Here is a 17119-nt window from a genome sequence, read left to right on the forward strand (position 1 = left end):
TAGTTTCCTTTGCTGTGCAAAAGCTTTTACATTTAATTAGGTCCCATTTGTTTATTTTTGTTTTTATTTTCATTACTCTAGGAAGTGGAGGGCCAAGGGTCTTGAGCACTCTGGTCCCCAGCCTTTTCCAGTATAATCCTGGCACATCCACGCTGGTGGGCTAGATCAATGGATAATATCAATCACAGCTAACATTTTGAGGGCACTAAGTATCAGGCACTGTCTAAAGGCATTAACATGTATTCACACATTTCAACCTACAAGGCAGGTACTATTAAAGTTCTCATTTTACAGATGGGAAGACTGAGGCCCACGAAGGTTAAGACACTTGCCCAGGGTCACACAGTGACAGTCTCCAGGGTCCCCACTTTACCTGTCTCCCTGGTCACTCTGTGGTTCTGACCAGGAGCGGGTGCCCCAGCCCGGACCCCACCCGAGCCCTGTGGGTCCCCCGCCCTGCCCAGTCCCGGGGATCCAGCTCACTCACGTGGGGTGGAGTGCTTGGGAGGGGGGGACTCACCAGCACACGGTCTCCCAGGCGCAGGTCCTTGTCACCCCGCTTCACAGAGCCGCTGTCGGAGAGGTTGGAGCCCGACTCGTTGCCGGTCTTGACGGAGCTGTTGAGGACGCTCTCCCGCAGGGGGATGACGCGGCTGGTCAGCGGCGGCGTGGCCGTGCCCGAGTGTAGCGACAGGTTCTGGGTGGTCAGCGACTCGACTGAGTGCGCATCGCTGCCCGAGCCCTCGGCCGCAGGCTGCCGGGTCAGCTTGGAGGGCCGCGTGAAGATGCCCTGCAGGGCCGGGCACTCGAAGTAGCGCACGCCGCCCACGGCGCCGTCGTTCTTGCCCACCGGCTCGTCCAGCACCACGCCCGCCCACTGGCCCGGCGCGAACTGCGTCTCGCCCAGGTACTGCACCACGCCTGGCTTCACGCCATTCACCCACACGCGTTCGCCCACCACGAAGTCCCCCACGAACTCGTCGCCCACCTCGGCCGCCTTGGCCCCGGGCTTCTCGGGGGCGGCGGGGGCCGCGGCCGGGGGGCCCGAGGCCTGCTTGTGCAGGGGGGAGCCTGTGGAGGAGAGAGGCGGCGGTTAGGGCTTGGGTGGGGGCTGGACCCTCGGCGGTCCCAGGAGCGCGCAGTCCAGCTGGCCGGGGGGGGAAACTGAGGCAGGCGGGGCTGGGAGTGGGGCCTGGGGCGGGTCTCATTCCTCCTGGGCCGTAGGCATCCCCGGGTGGCTCCCTACTCTGCCAACCCCTCTGGAAAGTTCTAGGGATGCAAAGCTCAGGACAGTGCCTCCTCTGAAGGCTTTCCACTGCTCAGGGTCACTCGAAATTGAGGGCAGAATGAACCCATGACCGAGGGTTACAAGCTGCTACTTCCACATCCCGGTGGGCTCAGGCCCTCAGCTGTTACTTTGAGGCCGCCCATGGCCCCATGTGGGACTCAGGTCTTGTGGGGGGATCTCTGTGTCCCCCACCTTCTTCTCCAGCCAGTTCTGGGCCCCACGAAAGGCTCCTAACTGTTCCTTGGCAGCTGACCACAGACATCTCGGGACAAGGAGGGAGCCAGAAAACCCTCTTACTCCACTCCTGAGCCTCCCTCTCCTCCCCGGTCCCCAAGCCCAAGCCTCAGGGCACACAGACCAGGAAAAGCGGGGGTGAGGAGGGTGGGAGGCGGAAGCAAGCACTTAACCTCATTCCTGGACTGAACTCCAGGCTCTCTGGCCTGAACTGGGTACCCTGATCCAGCCCCTCTTTACAGAAAGAATGACCCTGAGACTCAGAGAGGCCAGGGCCTCGCCCAAGGCCATACAGCAGAAATGGGGACTCAAACCCTCGGAGGGGGCCTGCCTCCCAGGCCTGGGCTCTGATGTGCTCTAGACTCAGAAGAAGAAGGGAAGGGGGGCAACCTGCTCATGATCACTCACAAAAGGACAAAGCAGAGCTCAAACCCACCATGCTTTGTGCATGTCTGGCTCCTGGGTCCCATGCAGGGCCTCCTGTGCAAGTGGATGCTGGAAAGCCTGCCCATTTATACCTCAAGGTCTGGAGGCTGCCCCTCCTTCCTGCCAGACCAAGTATCAGGCAGGGAAAGACTCATCCTTTTCCTCCTCTACTCCAGAGGCTGACGGACTTGTCAAATACAGATGCGGACAGGAGGCAAGCAGACACTGCCATGCTCCTATCAGAATTGCCTGTGTTTCTGGTCCTTTCCATGGGTAGCCAGTAGAGGGGCCACAGGGGCAGCGGCTCCACCAGCATCCTCCTTGTACCCAAGGCCAAGGAGCCTGGGGCCGCAGGCCTGGCTGCATGCTGTCTCAAGGCTGGAAGGACAGAGCTTCTGGGAGATGAGGAAGCCACACAACTCCAAGGCAGGGCTGACATACAAGCTCAAGCAGGCAGGTTCTCCCTCTGGGACACTGGTAGTGGTGGGAAAGCATGTGATCACCCAGGGCCTGGGGAGCCAGGACGGGGGTCCTAACTGAGGGGCAAAGGGCTCCCTCTCAGCTGTGAGCTGGGCTCCTGAGAAATCAGTGAGCTTTGCTACTGAACTTGATTAACAACCAGAGTGATCACACCCATGAATTGATGCTCTGTGCTAAGAGGCAGACATACAGTAGCTCATTGGACCCTCACAGTTAACCCTGTGAAGTGATTCCGTAATCCCATTTTACAGATGAGGAAACTGAGGCTTAGAGCTATCAGGTGCTTTATCTAGGCCCCCCAGGCAGGAGGCAGCAGAGCCAAGGTCCGGCCAACAGCCCCTGGCTCTTGGTGCAGGGCACTTTCATTCGTCCAGGAAATGTGTACAAAGCACCCGCCATGCCAAGCCCTAAACTACAACCACCCCAATCTTGGACTCCTCTGCATGGACCCATTTCCTAGACTCTGACCAAACCCTACAGTTCCCTTCGAGCAGGGAACAATCTCATCTTGTACTCCTTCCTGCAGAGGGATGTCTCCTTCTCCTTCTGTGGGACCCTGCGTGGGACCCTGGGGGCGGGGGTGGGTCCCCAAGGCTCTTCTCTTCCACCCCTGAGATCCCACAAGGTGGAGGCCACAGTGGCTGAGGGAGCAGACCCTGGAGCCCCACCTCGGTCTCCTCACCTGCCCTCCGCCACGGGGCTGCTGTACACTGATGGACACAAAGCCCTAGGGACGGTGCCTGGGCCGCACAAGTGAACAAGTGCTGACTGTTGTTACTGTGATGAAAATGATTGATCCTCAAACTAAGGGATTAGAAAAAATTTAAAACCACAAAAGGATCAGGGGGCAGAAGAAGGGCTTCCAGGCAAGTTCTGGTGACCTTGGACCCGTGGCTCTGCCCCCACCACACACACACCCCCCAGAGCAGCCAACCTCGTCCTGCTGTTCCCTGTGCCTGGGCTGAGCTCCGGGTCCCTGGTTCTCATCTAGGACAATCCTGTTACAAGGAGCTTCTGCTGGGATCACAGCAGTACGGGGCCTGGGAACCCCACTAGGTCAGGTGGGTCCGTTCCTTAAAAAAAAAACCTGCTCCGAAAAGCAGCCATAGTGGGAGGAAGCCACAAGTTAGATGGTGCTCCGGGTCCTTTGTAACACTGCCCAAGCAGCCTGTGGGTCCTGCTAACAACGAGGGGTCAAGGTTATCATCATTAAAACAGCAGCTACCATTCACGAAGTGAGACTACGTGCCCTCAATGGACTGGGTACTTTTTTTTTATATATATATAAATTTATTTATTTATTTTTGGCTGTGTTGGGTCTTCGTTGCTGTGCACGGGCTTTCTCTAGTTGCAGTGAACGGGGGCTACTCTTTGTTGCGGAGCACGGGCTTCTCATTGTCGTGGCTTCTTTTGTTGCGGAGCACAGGCTCTGGGCACGCAGGCTTCAGCAGTTGTGGCACGTGGGCTCAGTAGTTGTGGCTCGCGGGCTCTAGCGCTCAGGCTCAGTAGTTGTGGCACACGGGCTTAGTTGTTCCACGGCATGTGGCATCTTCCCGGGTCAGGGCTCAAACCCGTGTCCCTTGCATTGGCAGGCGGATTCTCAACCACTGCGCCACCAGGGAAGCCCTGGACTGGGTACTTTTTCTATATTATATTCTTATCTTGCAGATTAGGAAACAGAGGTTATAAAACTTGCCCAAAGTTACCCAGGCAGGAGCCAGGCCCACCTGGTCTGGCTCAGAGTCCCCCTGTAAGGCAGGCATAGGAGGTGTCTAGCAGGTGTCAGTGCCTTTCCCATATCCATTTCCAGAACACTTCCTTATGTTGAGGGGCTCTGTGATGTCTGCTTAACGGAATGGCCGTGACTCAGGTGAGACCCTGCCCTACCTGTTGTCTGTGCGGAGAGCACAGAGAAGGGTCCCAGGTCGAGGGGGACCCTGCGTGGCTATTCTTGGCAAGAAGCTGCCTACTCAGCTGTCCTCCCAGCTGTCCTGGCCCAGGCAGACCCCCAGGTAATCTCCTTTCTTCCCCACCCCCGTCCCTTCCAGAGGTCACAGGCCCCGGGGACCAGTTGTTTGAACAGCTGCTAAAATAAAATCCAGGTCACGAGCCTGGCGACCACACTTGGGTGTTCTGCTGCATTTTTCCTCTTTGGCGCCCCAGTCTCACAGGCACAAACCTTCACCCACTCCCCCACTCACCCCGGGCAGCTTGCAGCCGCTTGAGCCGGGGAAAGCGTGGCAACCCCACTAGAGCCCCCTTCCCTCCAGGGAGCCATTAGTAACACACTGGCTGGGCCTGGCCGAGGCCCTTCCCATATCTGGGCCTCAGCTTCCCCACAGGACAACAAAGGGCGAGGTCAGAAATTGCTCAGGTACTGGCCAGCACTGACATTCTACGAGCCCCACCTCTTCTCCCAGAGGAGCTGGCGTGTCGTGTCGTCAGAGCTATGAGACCTGGCTGATGAGCTGAGCCTCTGGGGCGGTTCTGGAGGCTCCCTGAGGGCAGGGCCTGGGCCTCCCCACCCTCCTAGTTCCCGCATGGACCAGCATCGGCTCGGCAAAACCCCAAGAAAGCAAAGGACAGCAACAGGCTTAAACCTCATGCCAGCAGCTGATCCTTCCCCAGACACCAGGCACAAGGGAATTGACTGCTGGTTTCAAGTTCAAAGTAGGACTTTGATAAAAAGGGCTAAAGGACATGGTGTGGAGTGACAGCAGCTGGTGGCCTGGTCCAACGTGAGCGGGGGGCGCTCAAGGCGGGGGTGGTGGGAGGTGCCCAGATGAGAGTGCATCCTCCCCTGCTTCCGCAAGGACTTTGGTCCTGCCCTGCCTGGGAAGCGGAAACAGGCATTTTTCATACCTGCCGAATCTCAGCCACCAGGGACCCCATTCGTTGAGCACCCAGTGTCAAAAGTGGGGCCAGCAAAGGGGTGGGGGGAACACCAGGACCGCAGCTACAACTCAGCCGGTCTTCTGCCTGGCAGGAAGGCACCAAGGTCCGCGGGGCCCTGGGGTTGGGGAGAGAGGGCTCATTGCAAACAGAGGTGGGAGCATCTCCCAGAACCTCTGCCCTGACAGTCACAGGGCTCGTTCCCTCACCTCCTCAGAGAAGCCTTCCCTGACTGCTTCACCTAAAAGCCCACCCACGTGCAGCACCCTCTACTCACTTTATTCTTCAAGAGATTTACCCCATCTTCACCTGTGTATGTCTGCCTCCCAGACTTAAATGGAAGCTCACACGGGCTGTGTTTCCTCTCCAGCACCCAGCCTGGTTCCCCGCAGCAGGCCCTCAATGCAAGCTGCACTGCACTGCCGGCTCAGAACTGGGGCCCACCCTGGCTCTGTGCTGGGTGCGTGGAATAGTCAACAATCCGAGCTGCAGAAAGTCGCTCCCATTTCTTCAGTCAAGGAATCCGAGCCTCACTCCAGGCAGTTTCCGGTTCACCTGGTCTCCCTTCCGCCTTTGTACCTCCCTGAGCCCTTCCCATTTTCCCTGTGTTTCCAGAGGAAAGCTAAGAACCCTCTTCTCCTTTTAGAAGCAAACCTCCATCCCCCTTTGGTCTTCCCTGGGACCCGCCTCCCCGCCACCTCTCTCCTCTCCCCGCAATGGCCCTCCGACAGAGGTCAGAGCCCACGGGTGGCATGAACACCGCCCTGGCCCACAAAACAGCTTCCCTCACCTCACCCCCGCCTGCTGTCACCCATTCTCCTTCCCAGCAAACAAGCTTTTCTCTCTCTAAATGTTTATTACATAGATCATTCATGTCCATTGCAGAAAAATTTTTAAACATAGTTACTGATTAAAAAAAACAAAAGGACCTATAGTTCCATCATATAAACATAGTCACAGTTAACATCTTGGTGTGTGTTTTTCCAGGCTTTATCCTGGGCGTGTAGGGGCGTGTGTGCGTGCGTGTGTGTGTGTGTGTGTGTGTGTGTATAGTACTTAAAAGTCAAAAACACAAGCCAGGCTGTAGTTAGATATCACTCGGTCCTCTGCTCTTCCTGCAGTTGGTATTTTTCCATCCAGCAGTGTCTAGAAGGAAACTGTTCCATGCCCTAATAAGACTCTGCTTCCCAGTCCGTCTCTGACCCTCAGCTCCCGACCCGTCCCCGCTCTGGAAACTTCTCCTGCTAGGATGCCTCGCTGCACTGCAGGGGGCCCTTCCTGGCCTTATGATGCCTGGCCCTGCTGTCCATGCTCCTCTCAAGGCTCCCTGCTCCCGTGACAGGACTGGGGCCTCCCCAGTCCTCTACCCTGGCCCACCCTGGTGGTCATCTCCGACGGGGCGGTCTCCATCCACTACTCTCTTCACCTATATTCCAGCCAGTGCTGTGCTGGGAAAGTCTTAACTAGTTCTCCAAGAGAAAAAAAAAGTAATAATAATAACCCTGATTTTGTAGCCTTTGCCAATTTCCATAGTGTAAATTCTCCCACCATGATCCATCTCAAGCTACCAGCATGATGCCACTGAACACAGAATTGGGAAGAGATTATATATAGTATTTCCAACGTAGAGTAAATAACCTCAAAGACACAGATGCTGGGGACTTCCCTGGTGGCGCAGTGGTTAAGAATCTGCCTGCCAATGCAGGGGACACGGGTTTGATCCCTGGTCCGGGAAGATCCCACATGCCACGGAGCAACTAAGCTCATGCACCACAACTGCTGAAGCCTGCGCGCCTAGAGCGCATGCTCCGCAACAAGAGAAGCCACTGCAATGAGAAGCCCGTGCACCTCAATGAAGAGTAGTCCCCGCTCGCTGCAACTAGAGAAAGCCCGTGCGTAGCAACAAAGACCCAACGCAGCCATAAATAAATAAATAACAGAACAAAACAAAAAAAACACAGATGCTACAAAATCTTACTAGTAGTAAATAGTAGCTTTTTTTACCAGTAGTAAAATAGCAGTAGTATTAGTGGTATAAACACTACTAGGAGAACTACTAGAAGTCATGAGTTTTGAATAATTATTACCTATGTTTTTAATAGAATGTACTTAATTTTAAGTTCACACAATCTGATTGTTTAAATGATGGCTGTGTTTAATACCTAGCTTGCAAAATTCCTGACAATTTCACAACTGGTTCTCGTGAGCCGGCCTGGGCCAGCGCCAGCACACCATGGGCCCTATCCCAGCCCACACCCTGGATAGTGGCCCATCAAAGAACCGTCTAAATTATCTAGACCCTGTGAATGAGAGACAGGAAGAGGAGACAGAGAAGGACCAAGCCCCTGACCTGTCTCCAATGCAAGGAGCAGGCGGGGAGGGGCCGAGAGGCAGCAAAAATGTCCCTCTTCTCTGGTCAGTACCTGGGAACCCTGCTTTACACTGAGCTCCCCTATAAGCTAACGCTCTCCTGCACCATTAGCTACTGCTTATATGCTGCCAGATTTCTGCTTTTTAAAAGACGTTAATAAATTCCCCTTGTAAAAGATCCAAATGACACAAAATGACGTAGAATGAAGCTGTTCTCCCCAGTCCAGATCCCTTCCCTGGCCGCCAGACCTGCCCTTCCAGCAGCTGCCTCCTCCTGGATGTCCCCCAGGACTTCACGTTAGACATCCTGAACCAAAGTGACCCCACCTCCAAAAGCTCCTCCTCTGTCCTCCCCATCTCGGGAGTGCCCCCCACCCATCCATTTACTCAGGCCACTAACCCTCATTGCTCCTCCCCCCGCCCCCACCACCCCCAAACCAGTTATTCATCAAGATCTAGCAATTTCACAGAAAAACTCCTAAATCCACGCCTCCCTCTAGGGTCTCAGAGACCCCTCCCGAGATCAAGTCCTTGAGATTTCACACCTTGCCCAGCAGAGAAGCTTCCAGAAGGGTCTCCAGCATCCAGTCTCCAGCCGCCTGTTTCAGGCCCTCCTCCAGAGCCGTCAGCGTGAGCCCTCTGAAGGCAAACCCAACCACATCATCACTCCCCCGATTCATTTTCACTCTCTAGATGGGGATCACTTTTTATGTTAACCTTTGGCTTTTACGAGAAGCCCATGTTACTTGTGTAATAAAATAACATAACAAAAAATGAAATACAATATTTGAAAAAGAAAATAATAAAATAATGTCATCTGTGGCCCATTTCCCAAGGAAATAATTTAGAAAGAAAAAACTGACTCACTGTCTTGTTATTCACAAAACAAACAAAACCTGGATTTAAGGGCCCCCCAAAATAGTAAGCAGTTATATAAATTATGGTCAAGTCTTTCGGATTATTAAGTACTCTTTAAAAATAATTTTTCCAGGGCTTCCCTGGTGGCGCAGTGGTTGAGAATCTGCCTGCCAATGCAGGGGACACGGGTTCGAGCCCTGGTCTGGGAAGATCCCACATGCCGCGGAGCAACTAGGCCCGTGAGCCACAACTACTGAGCCTGCGCGTCTGGAGCCTGTGCTCCGCAACAAGAGAGGCCGCGATAGTGAGAGGCCCGCGCACCGCGATGAAGAGTGGCCCCCGCTCGCCGCAACTAGAGAAAGCCCTCGCACAGAAACGAAGACCCAACACAGCCAAAAATAAATATAAAAAAATAAATTAATTAAAAAATAATAATAATAATAATTTTTCCAGGTTACAGCAGGAAGTGTTTATGATGTGATGTTTGGTGAGAAAGGGTTCAAGAGTGTCCCAATGCACAGTACACAGGCACGAATGCCTGGGGGTGGGGGAAACGGGAATAGGAAACAGGATAAAAAGGGATCAATTTAAAAAACACAAGAGGGGCCTTGGAGGGACCCACAGTGATGATATGACATGCACCAAGGAGCATGATGAAGTTGGCCCTTTGCCCCTGAAGGCCAGAAGGAAAAAAGCGTATCTATAAACGTTCCATAGAACATAGTTCAACAAGGTGTTAATAGGTATCATGAAAACAAAACCTTAATCTCCAAATTCAAACAAACTGGAGGAACAGGGGCTTAAGCAAAGTTAAGGTTACTTTGCTGCAGGACTTGTCAGAGCCTTTAATGTGCGAATGAGCAGTGTGATGACTTAGGAAGGGCTATAAATAAGGTGACTACATAATTTATAATCCAAAACCAGACACGGTGGAGAGAAAAGAGGTGCTATTAATATAGTATCATGCCAAGACCACAAGCATAAACTAGGGCTGTCCCAGGCAGTACATGGTCACTCTGGCCTTAAAATTATAGCATTTGTTTCTCTGTGTCACCTAAGGAAACCCTGCCTGCCCATCAGGCCAGCTCCACCACCCCTCACTGGCACTGCCACCCCATGGAACTCCATTCTTCCTTGCTTGGCACAGCCTGCCACCCAGGCTGCCAGGGTACGCGTCTGCACCCCACCCAGAACACAAGCCCTGGGAGGTGGGGTCCACACAGACCCCTTCTGCATCCCTGGAGCCCCAGAATGGGGCTGAAATATACCCTGGCCACGACCCTGACCTCCCCTCCTTGGTGGCCCCAACGCAACATACATAAATGCCCCACAAACCCCAAAGCAGCTTTCTGCTCTAAGACCCCGGCTCTCCTGGCAGGGACTCAACACCGAGGTCCAAAGGAAGGGATCGGGTCTCTAGAGCATTCCTCAAGGGAGCCACCTTTCCCACCGTGAGCCCCCCAGCCCGGTCCACCCTCCAGTCAGTCCCTTGACAGCGCCCCGCCCATATGGTCTCTGGAAAGACCCCTCCCAACCCACTCTGACCAAGGCAGGGCCCGCCCCCTGTGGCCACCACAGGCCCTGCATCTCCCCTGCTACGCTGTCTCCAGCCATCCATCCCTGCAGAAGGGACCCTCTACCAGGCCGTTCCGGGGCGGGCCCCAGTCCCAAGGATTGCTCAGCGTCCTTCCTGAGCCAAAGGGAACTCAGAAGCCCCCTTCTGTTCCCCTTACTCCCAAACCAGGGGGACAGAGCCCCTACCCAGCAGACTCAGCTGAGGCCCCAGGGAGAAAAAGATGTGGGAGGCTTACCCTGGAAGGAGCAGAGCCAGCTCCCCATGGAGAAGCCCTGCTACAGCCACGCCAGCCACGGCAGGCAGGCAGGCAGGCAGGCAGGCAGGCAGGCGCTGGCAGCTGGGCCCCTGCTCCCCCCAGCTCCCCCTCCCCCTGCCCCCATTCCCAATCGATTCTGGGCGTCATCAGGAACATTAGGAGGCTGCCCTGCCCCCCGCCCATCCGCAGCCCAGCCACAGAAAAGCTCAGCTTGGCTTTCCCCATCCTGATGCCATTAAAAAGTTTAGGATGTGGTCCGGGGAGGAGAGCAGGAGAGCTGACCTTGAAGGGAGTGAGTGCCGCCTGGAGCCAGTGCTAGCTCTGCAGGAGCAAGGGCTGGAAGTTGGTCCTGGTTCTGCCCAGGTTTGCGCAGCATCTGGGACAGGTCAGTTAAAACGGGGGTGAAGCCACCTTCCCTCGTAGGGAGTACGGGGATCAAGGTGAAAGACACAAACCTCCGGGGGTGCAGTGGAGTGGGGTCAGTGTCTAGGACTACAGGCCAGCTGTGAAGCTCTGTGGGACCCCCCACCCCGGGCACGTCAGGCTGGCTCCCATGTCTGGAGCACCCACAGGGTGTGGGAGCACCCGGGCCCCAGCTCAGTAAGCCAGAACTGCAAAGGTCTGGGCCCCTTGGGGGAGATCAATATATAGGAGGTGGACCCTGCCCCAAGTGGCCCGCTGCTTTTCTGAGGGGGACGCCCATGCACACGCGTCCTCCACCTCCTGTGTCCTGGGTCCCCCACGTGTGCAAAGGCCACAGGCACACTGGGGGATAGCTGTGACCAACCTAACGAGAACAGATCGCTCCTCCAACCCTGCCCATCTAGCCGGTGCCTGAGCAGAGTGTGGGAGTGGACTCAGGAGTCCAGCCACCCCAGCTGTCTCATCCCTGGGGGCAGTGGGTGCCAGCAGCCTGAACCAGCTTTAGACCAAGCCCAGCATGAGTCTCAAGCCCAGCCCTGCTACCCTCTGGCCCTGTAACTCTGAGCAACTCAGCTGAGACCTCCAAGCCTCAGTTTTGTCATCTTTCAAATGGACAGAAGAGCAGTTCTCTCACTCAGTTGTTAATGAGAAAGAAATGTGATAAGACACCTGCTGCAGGGCCGGCTTATGACACATAAGTGTCAAACGCCGTCCCTCCTAGATGGGAAATCTCTGGGGCTGGACCACAGGGCAAGGGATGGGAGAGGCCCTCCAAGGACCCGCCTGTCCCAGTGGGGGGCAAGGGCGGAGGGACCTCGACAGTGGCCTATGGTCTGTCCCTGTCCCTAGAGTCCTCCCCAGGTCCCTGCGGCCAGCCCTTCTTGTCCCAAAAGGGACACCCACGGCCTAGCCTGGCCTGTCCCCACCTGAGGCTCAGAAGCAGACCCCAGGAAGGTCTAAGGGCTCCTGTGCACAGCCTGCCGTGGTTCCTACGACTGCCCAGCAGTGTTGGACCTGCCCGACCACCGCCAGCTGCTCCTGACCCAAAGGGAAGGCGTAACCCCAGCAGCATCTTGGGCCGCCAGCCCGGAGACCTGAGCTCCCCCCACATCTTCCTCAGGCCCAGGATAGGCTCCCAACCCCCAGGCGGCCTGGGTCACAGCTCCCCAACTCCCTTCCGGTTGCCACTCCTGCCCCGGCCCGTTCACAACCCTCCCAGGCCTCTCAAGCCGCTCTCCATCCCCGTCCTTAGAGGTCTCAAGACTCAGGACTTTTGTAGCCACTACTGCCTCTGCCTGGATGCCCTTTCCCTGACCTTGCCTCGGCTGGATGGGTTCCTGCTTGTCACTAACATCTTCACACCAGTGTCACCTCCTGAGCGAGGACCCCCTTCCCCGCCCCGACTGCCTGATCTGAAGCAGCCTCCAGGGGGTCCATCCCATCTGGCTGGGCTGCCCCTGGCCTAGAGGCCCCACCCAGGTTGTGGCCCACGGGTGGGTCCCAGACCGCCTTGCTGTGCACCTGCTTTGACCACCTCTGGGCCACCTCCTGGTGTAAGAGACCCCCTCCCACGGCCCCTCTGGCCCTACTGCTCCCCGTACGTTACCGCTCTGGGAACCGGCACAGGCCGCGGGGGGCGGAGGCATCAGCCCAGGCCTGACCCTTGGCAGATCCTCGGCCCGGAGGCTGAGCTCATGCTTTGGGAGGCTGCCACTGCCCCGATTCCCAGAGCAACTGCCCCCCTCCAACCACCACCAGGCTCCAGCCTCTGCCAGACCCTCTCTTGGTGCTCCAGCACCCACCTCCGGAGTCCCAGCCTCCCAGCATCCCATGGGGGTGGGCACCTCCAGCACCTCGGAGAGCTGATGGCCAGTTCCACGGGGTGGGTGAGGGAGCCTGTGGGCCAGGAGTGGGGCCACCGTCCTCCCCTGCTGCTGCCACATGTCCCGCCTCTGCTGGGACTCTTGTTATGAGACCTGGAGCAGGGACAAAAGCAGCTCTGGGCGGCAGAAATCTCCCTTCCCCTGTCACAGGGCTCCACTGCCCTGGCTAACTGCTCCTGGCTCTCTACTCCCTCCCCCAGCCCGGGGGTCTGTCTCTCTCTGACCTGCAAAGGCAGCAGGTGCCAGAGCGGGAAGGAGGGCGGCACCAACCGCAGCTGCAGCCTTTTGCTGCCACCCGTGTCCCTCGGCAGGGGGCGTGTCTCTGTGATCAATCGGGCATTCATGGAGTGGCACCTCCTCTCCCGGCACAGTAACAGCCCTGCGGGGTTGGGGTCCAGGCAGAGTCAGACCACCCAGCCCCCACCCTCAGCGGCCCCCAGACCACCGTGCGGTGTGACCAGGAGGCAATCAGCAGGCCACACAGTGTGGTCCATTCCCCTTCCCTCGAGAGACCAGGATGTAGCCATTCAAAATGACGGCAAAGAGGACACTGCCGTAGCACGGGGGCGGGGGGCACGTCCCATAGAACGCAATCAAATGTGAAGCAGTAAGATGCAAGTTTGGATACAACCCATGACTTAACTGCTTGAAACAACAACATGTGAACAGGAAAAAAGACCAGAAGGAATATGTCACAGTGGTGGCTGTGATTAGGTTAAATGGAGGGTTAATGGGAGTTCCTTCTTTTATCACTCAAATTTTTCTGTAATGAGATTATGGAAGGATGAAACGAAAAGAAATTACTCTTTAATGAGTTTTGCGCCTGCAGGCACTTCCCATTTATTAACTCACTTGATTCCACGAGAGAAATGACATTATCCCATTTGTGGCTCAGAGAGGTTAAGTAATGCTTCCAAGGTCACACAGGAGGGACATTAGAGCTGGATCAGAGCCAGAACTCAGGTCCTCTGGATCAGAGAGGAGGCAAGGAGGAAAGAATCCAGAAGGTGCTAGGGGCTCTCTCCAGTGGAGAAGAGGGTCAGGGTCAAGCCTGGCTGGAGCCCTTCTCCAGCCAGTGGGCTATACAACTCCCACCCGCACTAGACCACTAGGCCCACCTGGTGCCTCTGCCCATGCTCTGTCTCCAGGCCCCACATCGTCCTCCTCCTCCACACTTACACTCCCCCCTTCCTTCAGGCTGAGCTCACTCACACTTCCTCCAGGAAGTCTTCCCTGCAGCCCACTCATGGTGGTCAGCCCCTTCACCTCCCACAGCCCTGGCAGTGAGTGCAAACATCCTCGCCCGGGTGACCACATGCCTCCTCACCAGTCTCCCCAGCCCCGCTCTTAACCCCTGCAACCCGCCCTCTGCCTGGTGGCCTGAGGGATGCCAACAACACCAGACGATCTTTGCTAACATCCTCCAACAGCTCCCATCACACTTAAAACAAACCCAGTCCCCCTGCCCTTCACCACCTGCCTCTGCCACCCTCCCCAACCTCATTTCATACTCCTCTTTACCCAGACTTGTCTTCTTTCTCTTTTTTAACAAACAATCCATTCCTGCCTCAGGGTCCTTGCGTTACTTGTTCCCTCACCTGGAACAGCCTTTCCCCCTTGTTTTTTCCCCGCCTAGGTTCTTCTCAGGCTCAGAAATGAGGAAAGGAGGATTTGCCACCTTGAAAGGGGTTGTCTGGGCCTCCACATGAGCCTGTACCAGGCAGGGCTGTCCATGGGCCACATGACACGTCTTCCTCACTTTTCCATGCTAGCTGTCTGGCTTTCCCAGGGACCTGGTTCTGTCAACTGCCCGTGCCTTTGGCTCAAATTTCACTTGACCCTACCCAGGGCCCAGATTGCCCAGTCTGGCCTGTGACTGTTTTTGCCTCTCCAAACTTCTATGCCAATCAGATGACATGGACCCTGTCTTACCCTGCTGGCTGGAGTGTCGTCAAAGCGGGAATTTGTGCCAAAGATGTTCATCACAGCATTATTTACCAAAGTGAAAAATAAGAGGGCCTCCCTGGTGACGCAGTGGTTAAGAACCCACCTGCCAGTGCAGGTGACACGGGTTCGAGCCCTGGTCCGGGAAGATCCCACATGCCGGGGAGCAACTAAGCCCGCGAGCCACAACTACTGAGCCCGCGTGCCACAACTACTGAAGCCCACGCGCCTAGAGCCTGAGCTCCGCAACAAGAGAAGCCACCGCAATGAGAAGCCCGTGCACTGCAACGAAGAGTAGCCCCCGCTCGCCGCAACCAGAGAAAGCCCCGCGCACAGCAACGAAGACCCAACGCAGCCAAAAATAAAATAAATAAAATAAAACAAATAAATTTATAAAAAAAGAAAAAAGCAGATTTTCAAGTTGTATATGCAGCATGATTGCAAAGAGGTAAAAAAAAAAAAAGTGAAAGGATATAAACCAAAATAGTAATAGTTACATCTAGGGAAGATTATAGGCAATTTAACCCCTACATCAAACTTTCCAAATATTACTTTTTATCACTAGAAAAAGCCAATAGCTAACAGCTGTCCTCAACCCATTTGCCTTCAGAGCTGGTGCATCCAGCCCGAGCACCTGGCCTTACCCCTGCCCTGCCAGGAACCCTCTGCCCACCAGCAGGAGGACTAGAGGTTACACAATTAAAGCTCAAATGGCACAGGTCTGGGTGGTAGACAAGAAAGCTGATGGGAAGATGGGGATCATCTCAGACCCTGGAAGGGGAATGAGTGGGGGCAGGGAGGCTGGCAGAGGCTGGAGTTTGAATCGGGCTGTGTTTTCCAGGCTGAGTGACGTGGGCAAGTTGCCATGCCTCCCTGGGCCTCCATTTCCTCATCCCTAAGGGAAGCCAACAGTGGTACCCGCCTCCCAGATTTGGAGGAGCGTGAAAAGGAACAATGCACATAAAGCATGTGTCACTGCCCGTTCATTTTCAAAGGGATGTGGTCAGACATCAAGAAGAACTTCTGGGAACTGCTGGCCGCCAGGCTGGTCAGGGAGCGGCCCAAGTTCCCTTGGCTCTTCCAGAAGAACCACTACCAACCCCGCTCCACCCTCGGCCCTGTGTACCTTCCTTGGAGCCAGCGGCCGTCACAGTGGCAGAGGCCGAGGTTGATCCAGTGGACGTCCGGCCCATGGGGCTTGAGTGCTTCCCCCCGCGGCCGGGGGGCTTCAGGCCGCTGGGCTTCTGCATGGTGGTACTACTCGGTGGGCAGAGAAGGGTCCGTGCAGGTCACGTGCTCTCTGCCATCGTCACTCACCTGTGGGCAGAGAACAGGAGGGATCACATCACAACGTCACCAGATGGCAGAGCACCCCTGGCCCCGTGAGGCGGGGACCATGGTCATCCCCATTTTCTAGATAGGGAAACTGAAGTACAGAGAAGTGGCTGCAGGCGTGGGCCCAGCATGGCGGTGGCGCTGCCAGGACATGTGTTCCAGTCTGCCAGACTCTGGGTCAGGCACACACTCTCTCTTACATCCGGGACCCAGGAGGTGAGAATCGGGAGCAAGCTGGCTCAGGGGTCTACGGCACAGGCTGTATTAACCCCAGCAGCCCCTTAGCAGGACCATGCAGGTCAGCACGGCCACCAACAGCTGAATGCAGCTCTCACCACAGAGCGCTGGCCAGCAGATTCTGACATGCATGGGCAACCCAGTGGGTCACTCTCCAGTGGCCCCCAGACCCTCTAGGACCAGCCAACAGCTCACATCCCTCAATGCAGGCTGGACAAAGCAACATCTAATTTAATCAACCAGCCTCACCACACAGGCCATACGCCAGCTTTGGGTTCACCATCCAGCACTCACCCACTCCACCCCAGGTGCAGGGACACACACACAGAGGAGCTTACACGTGCCTCAACCCCCCGCCAGGATGGACTTGCTGTGCCCTCAGCCTGCCCTCCCGCAATTACAGCTCCCTGTTTTCATGACTAAGCAGAGAAGGATGCGATGCATATGGCATATAGGGCACTAGTGTTTGACAAAGGGGACTCTTGAGAGGGGAAGCCCCCAATCTCCATGGTGATCAGCTCAGTCACTTGCAACCAAAGAAGTTCTGACTAATACAGAAGCCAACCCACAATGCTCACAGCAGGAATATGTGTCCCCAGGTGACAGAAAGATGGGACTGGCTGCAGGGGAGTTGGGGGAGAGGCAGAAAGGACAGGCCCACATCCCCTACTCCCCCATTGTCTTGTGTGCACACCCTCTCTTGTACTAGGTATTCATGTAGGGCTCACCATAGGCCAGGCCCTGTCCTGCCCCAGAGCCGCAGGCAGGATGCGTCCTCCACCTAGCGGAGCACACTGTCCAGTGGGGAGAGGGGATGCAGAGCACCGCGGACGGACAGAGGATTCTGGGAGAAAGCATCACCCCCTCAGGACCTCGGGAACAGGAGAAACCAGTGCCTTCTGGACATTAAACTCATG

At 56.0% G+C, this 17119-nt stretch overlaps 1 protein-coding gene across 6 annotated transcripts in view; it reads right to left on the reverse strand.

Annotated features, from left to right (window-relative positions):
* The window catches only part of CLIP2 (CAP-Gly domain containing linker protein 2), a 78042-nt gene that overhangs the window by 43054 nt on the left and 17869 nt on the right, over positions 1-17119 (reverse strand). For all 6 annotated transcript variants that reach the window (XR_009703570.1, XM_061210176.1, XM_061210175.1 and 3 more), the window contains exons 2-3: positions 15757-15947; positions 521-1071 (exon numbers count right to left, since the gene is read on the reverse strand). Coding sequence is in view for 5 of the 6 variants with exons in the window: in XM_061210176.1 (XP_061066159.1) it covers positions 521-1071; positions 15757-15880 (675 nt within the window). In the remaining variant the exon portion in view is untranslated. The remainder of the gene's footprint in view (positions 1-520; positions 1072-15756; positions 15948-17119) is intronic.

This window comes from Eubalaena glacialis, chromosome 13, assembly GCF_028564815.1.
Source record: "Eubalaena glacialis isolate mEubGla1 chromosome 13, mEubGla1.1.hap2.+ XY, whole genome shotgun sequence".
Lineage (NCBI taxonomy): Eukaryota > Metazoa > Chordata > Mammalia > Artiodactyla > Balaenidae > Eubalaena > Eubalaena glacialis.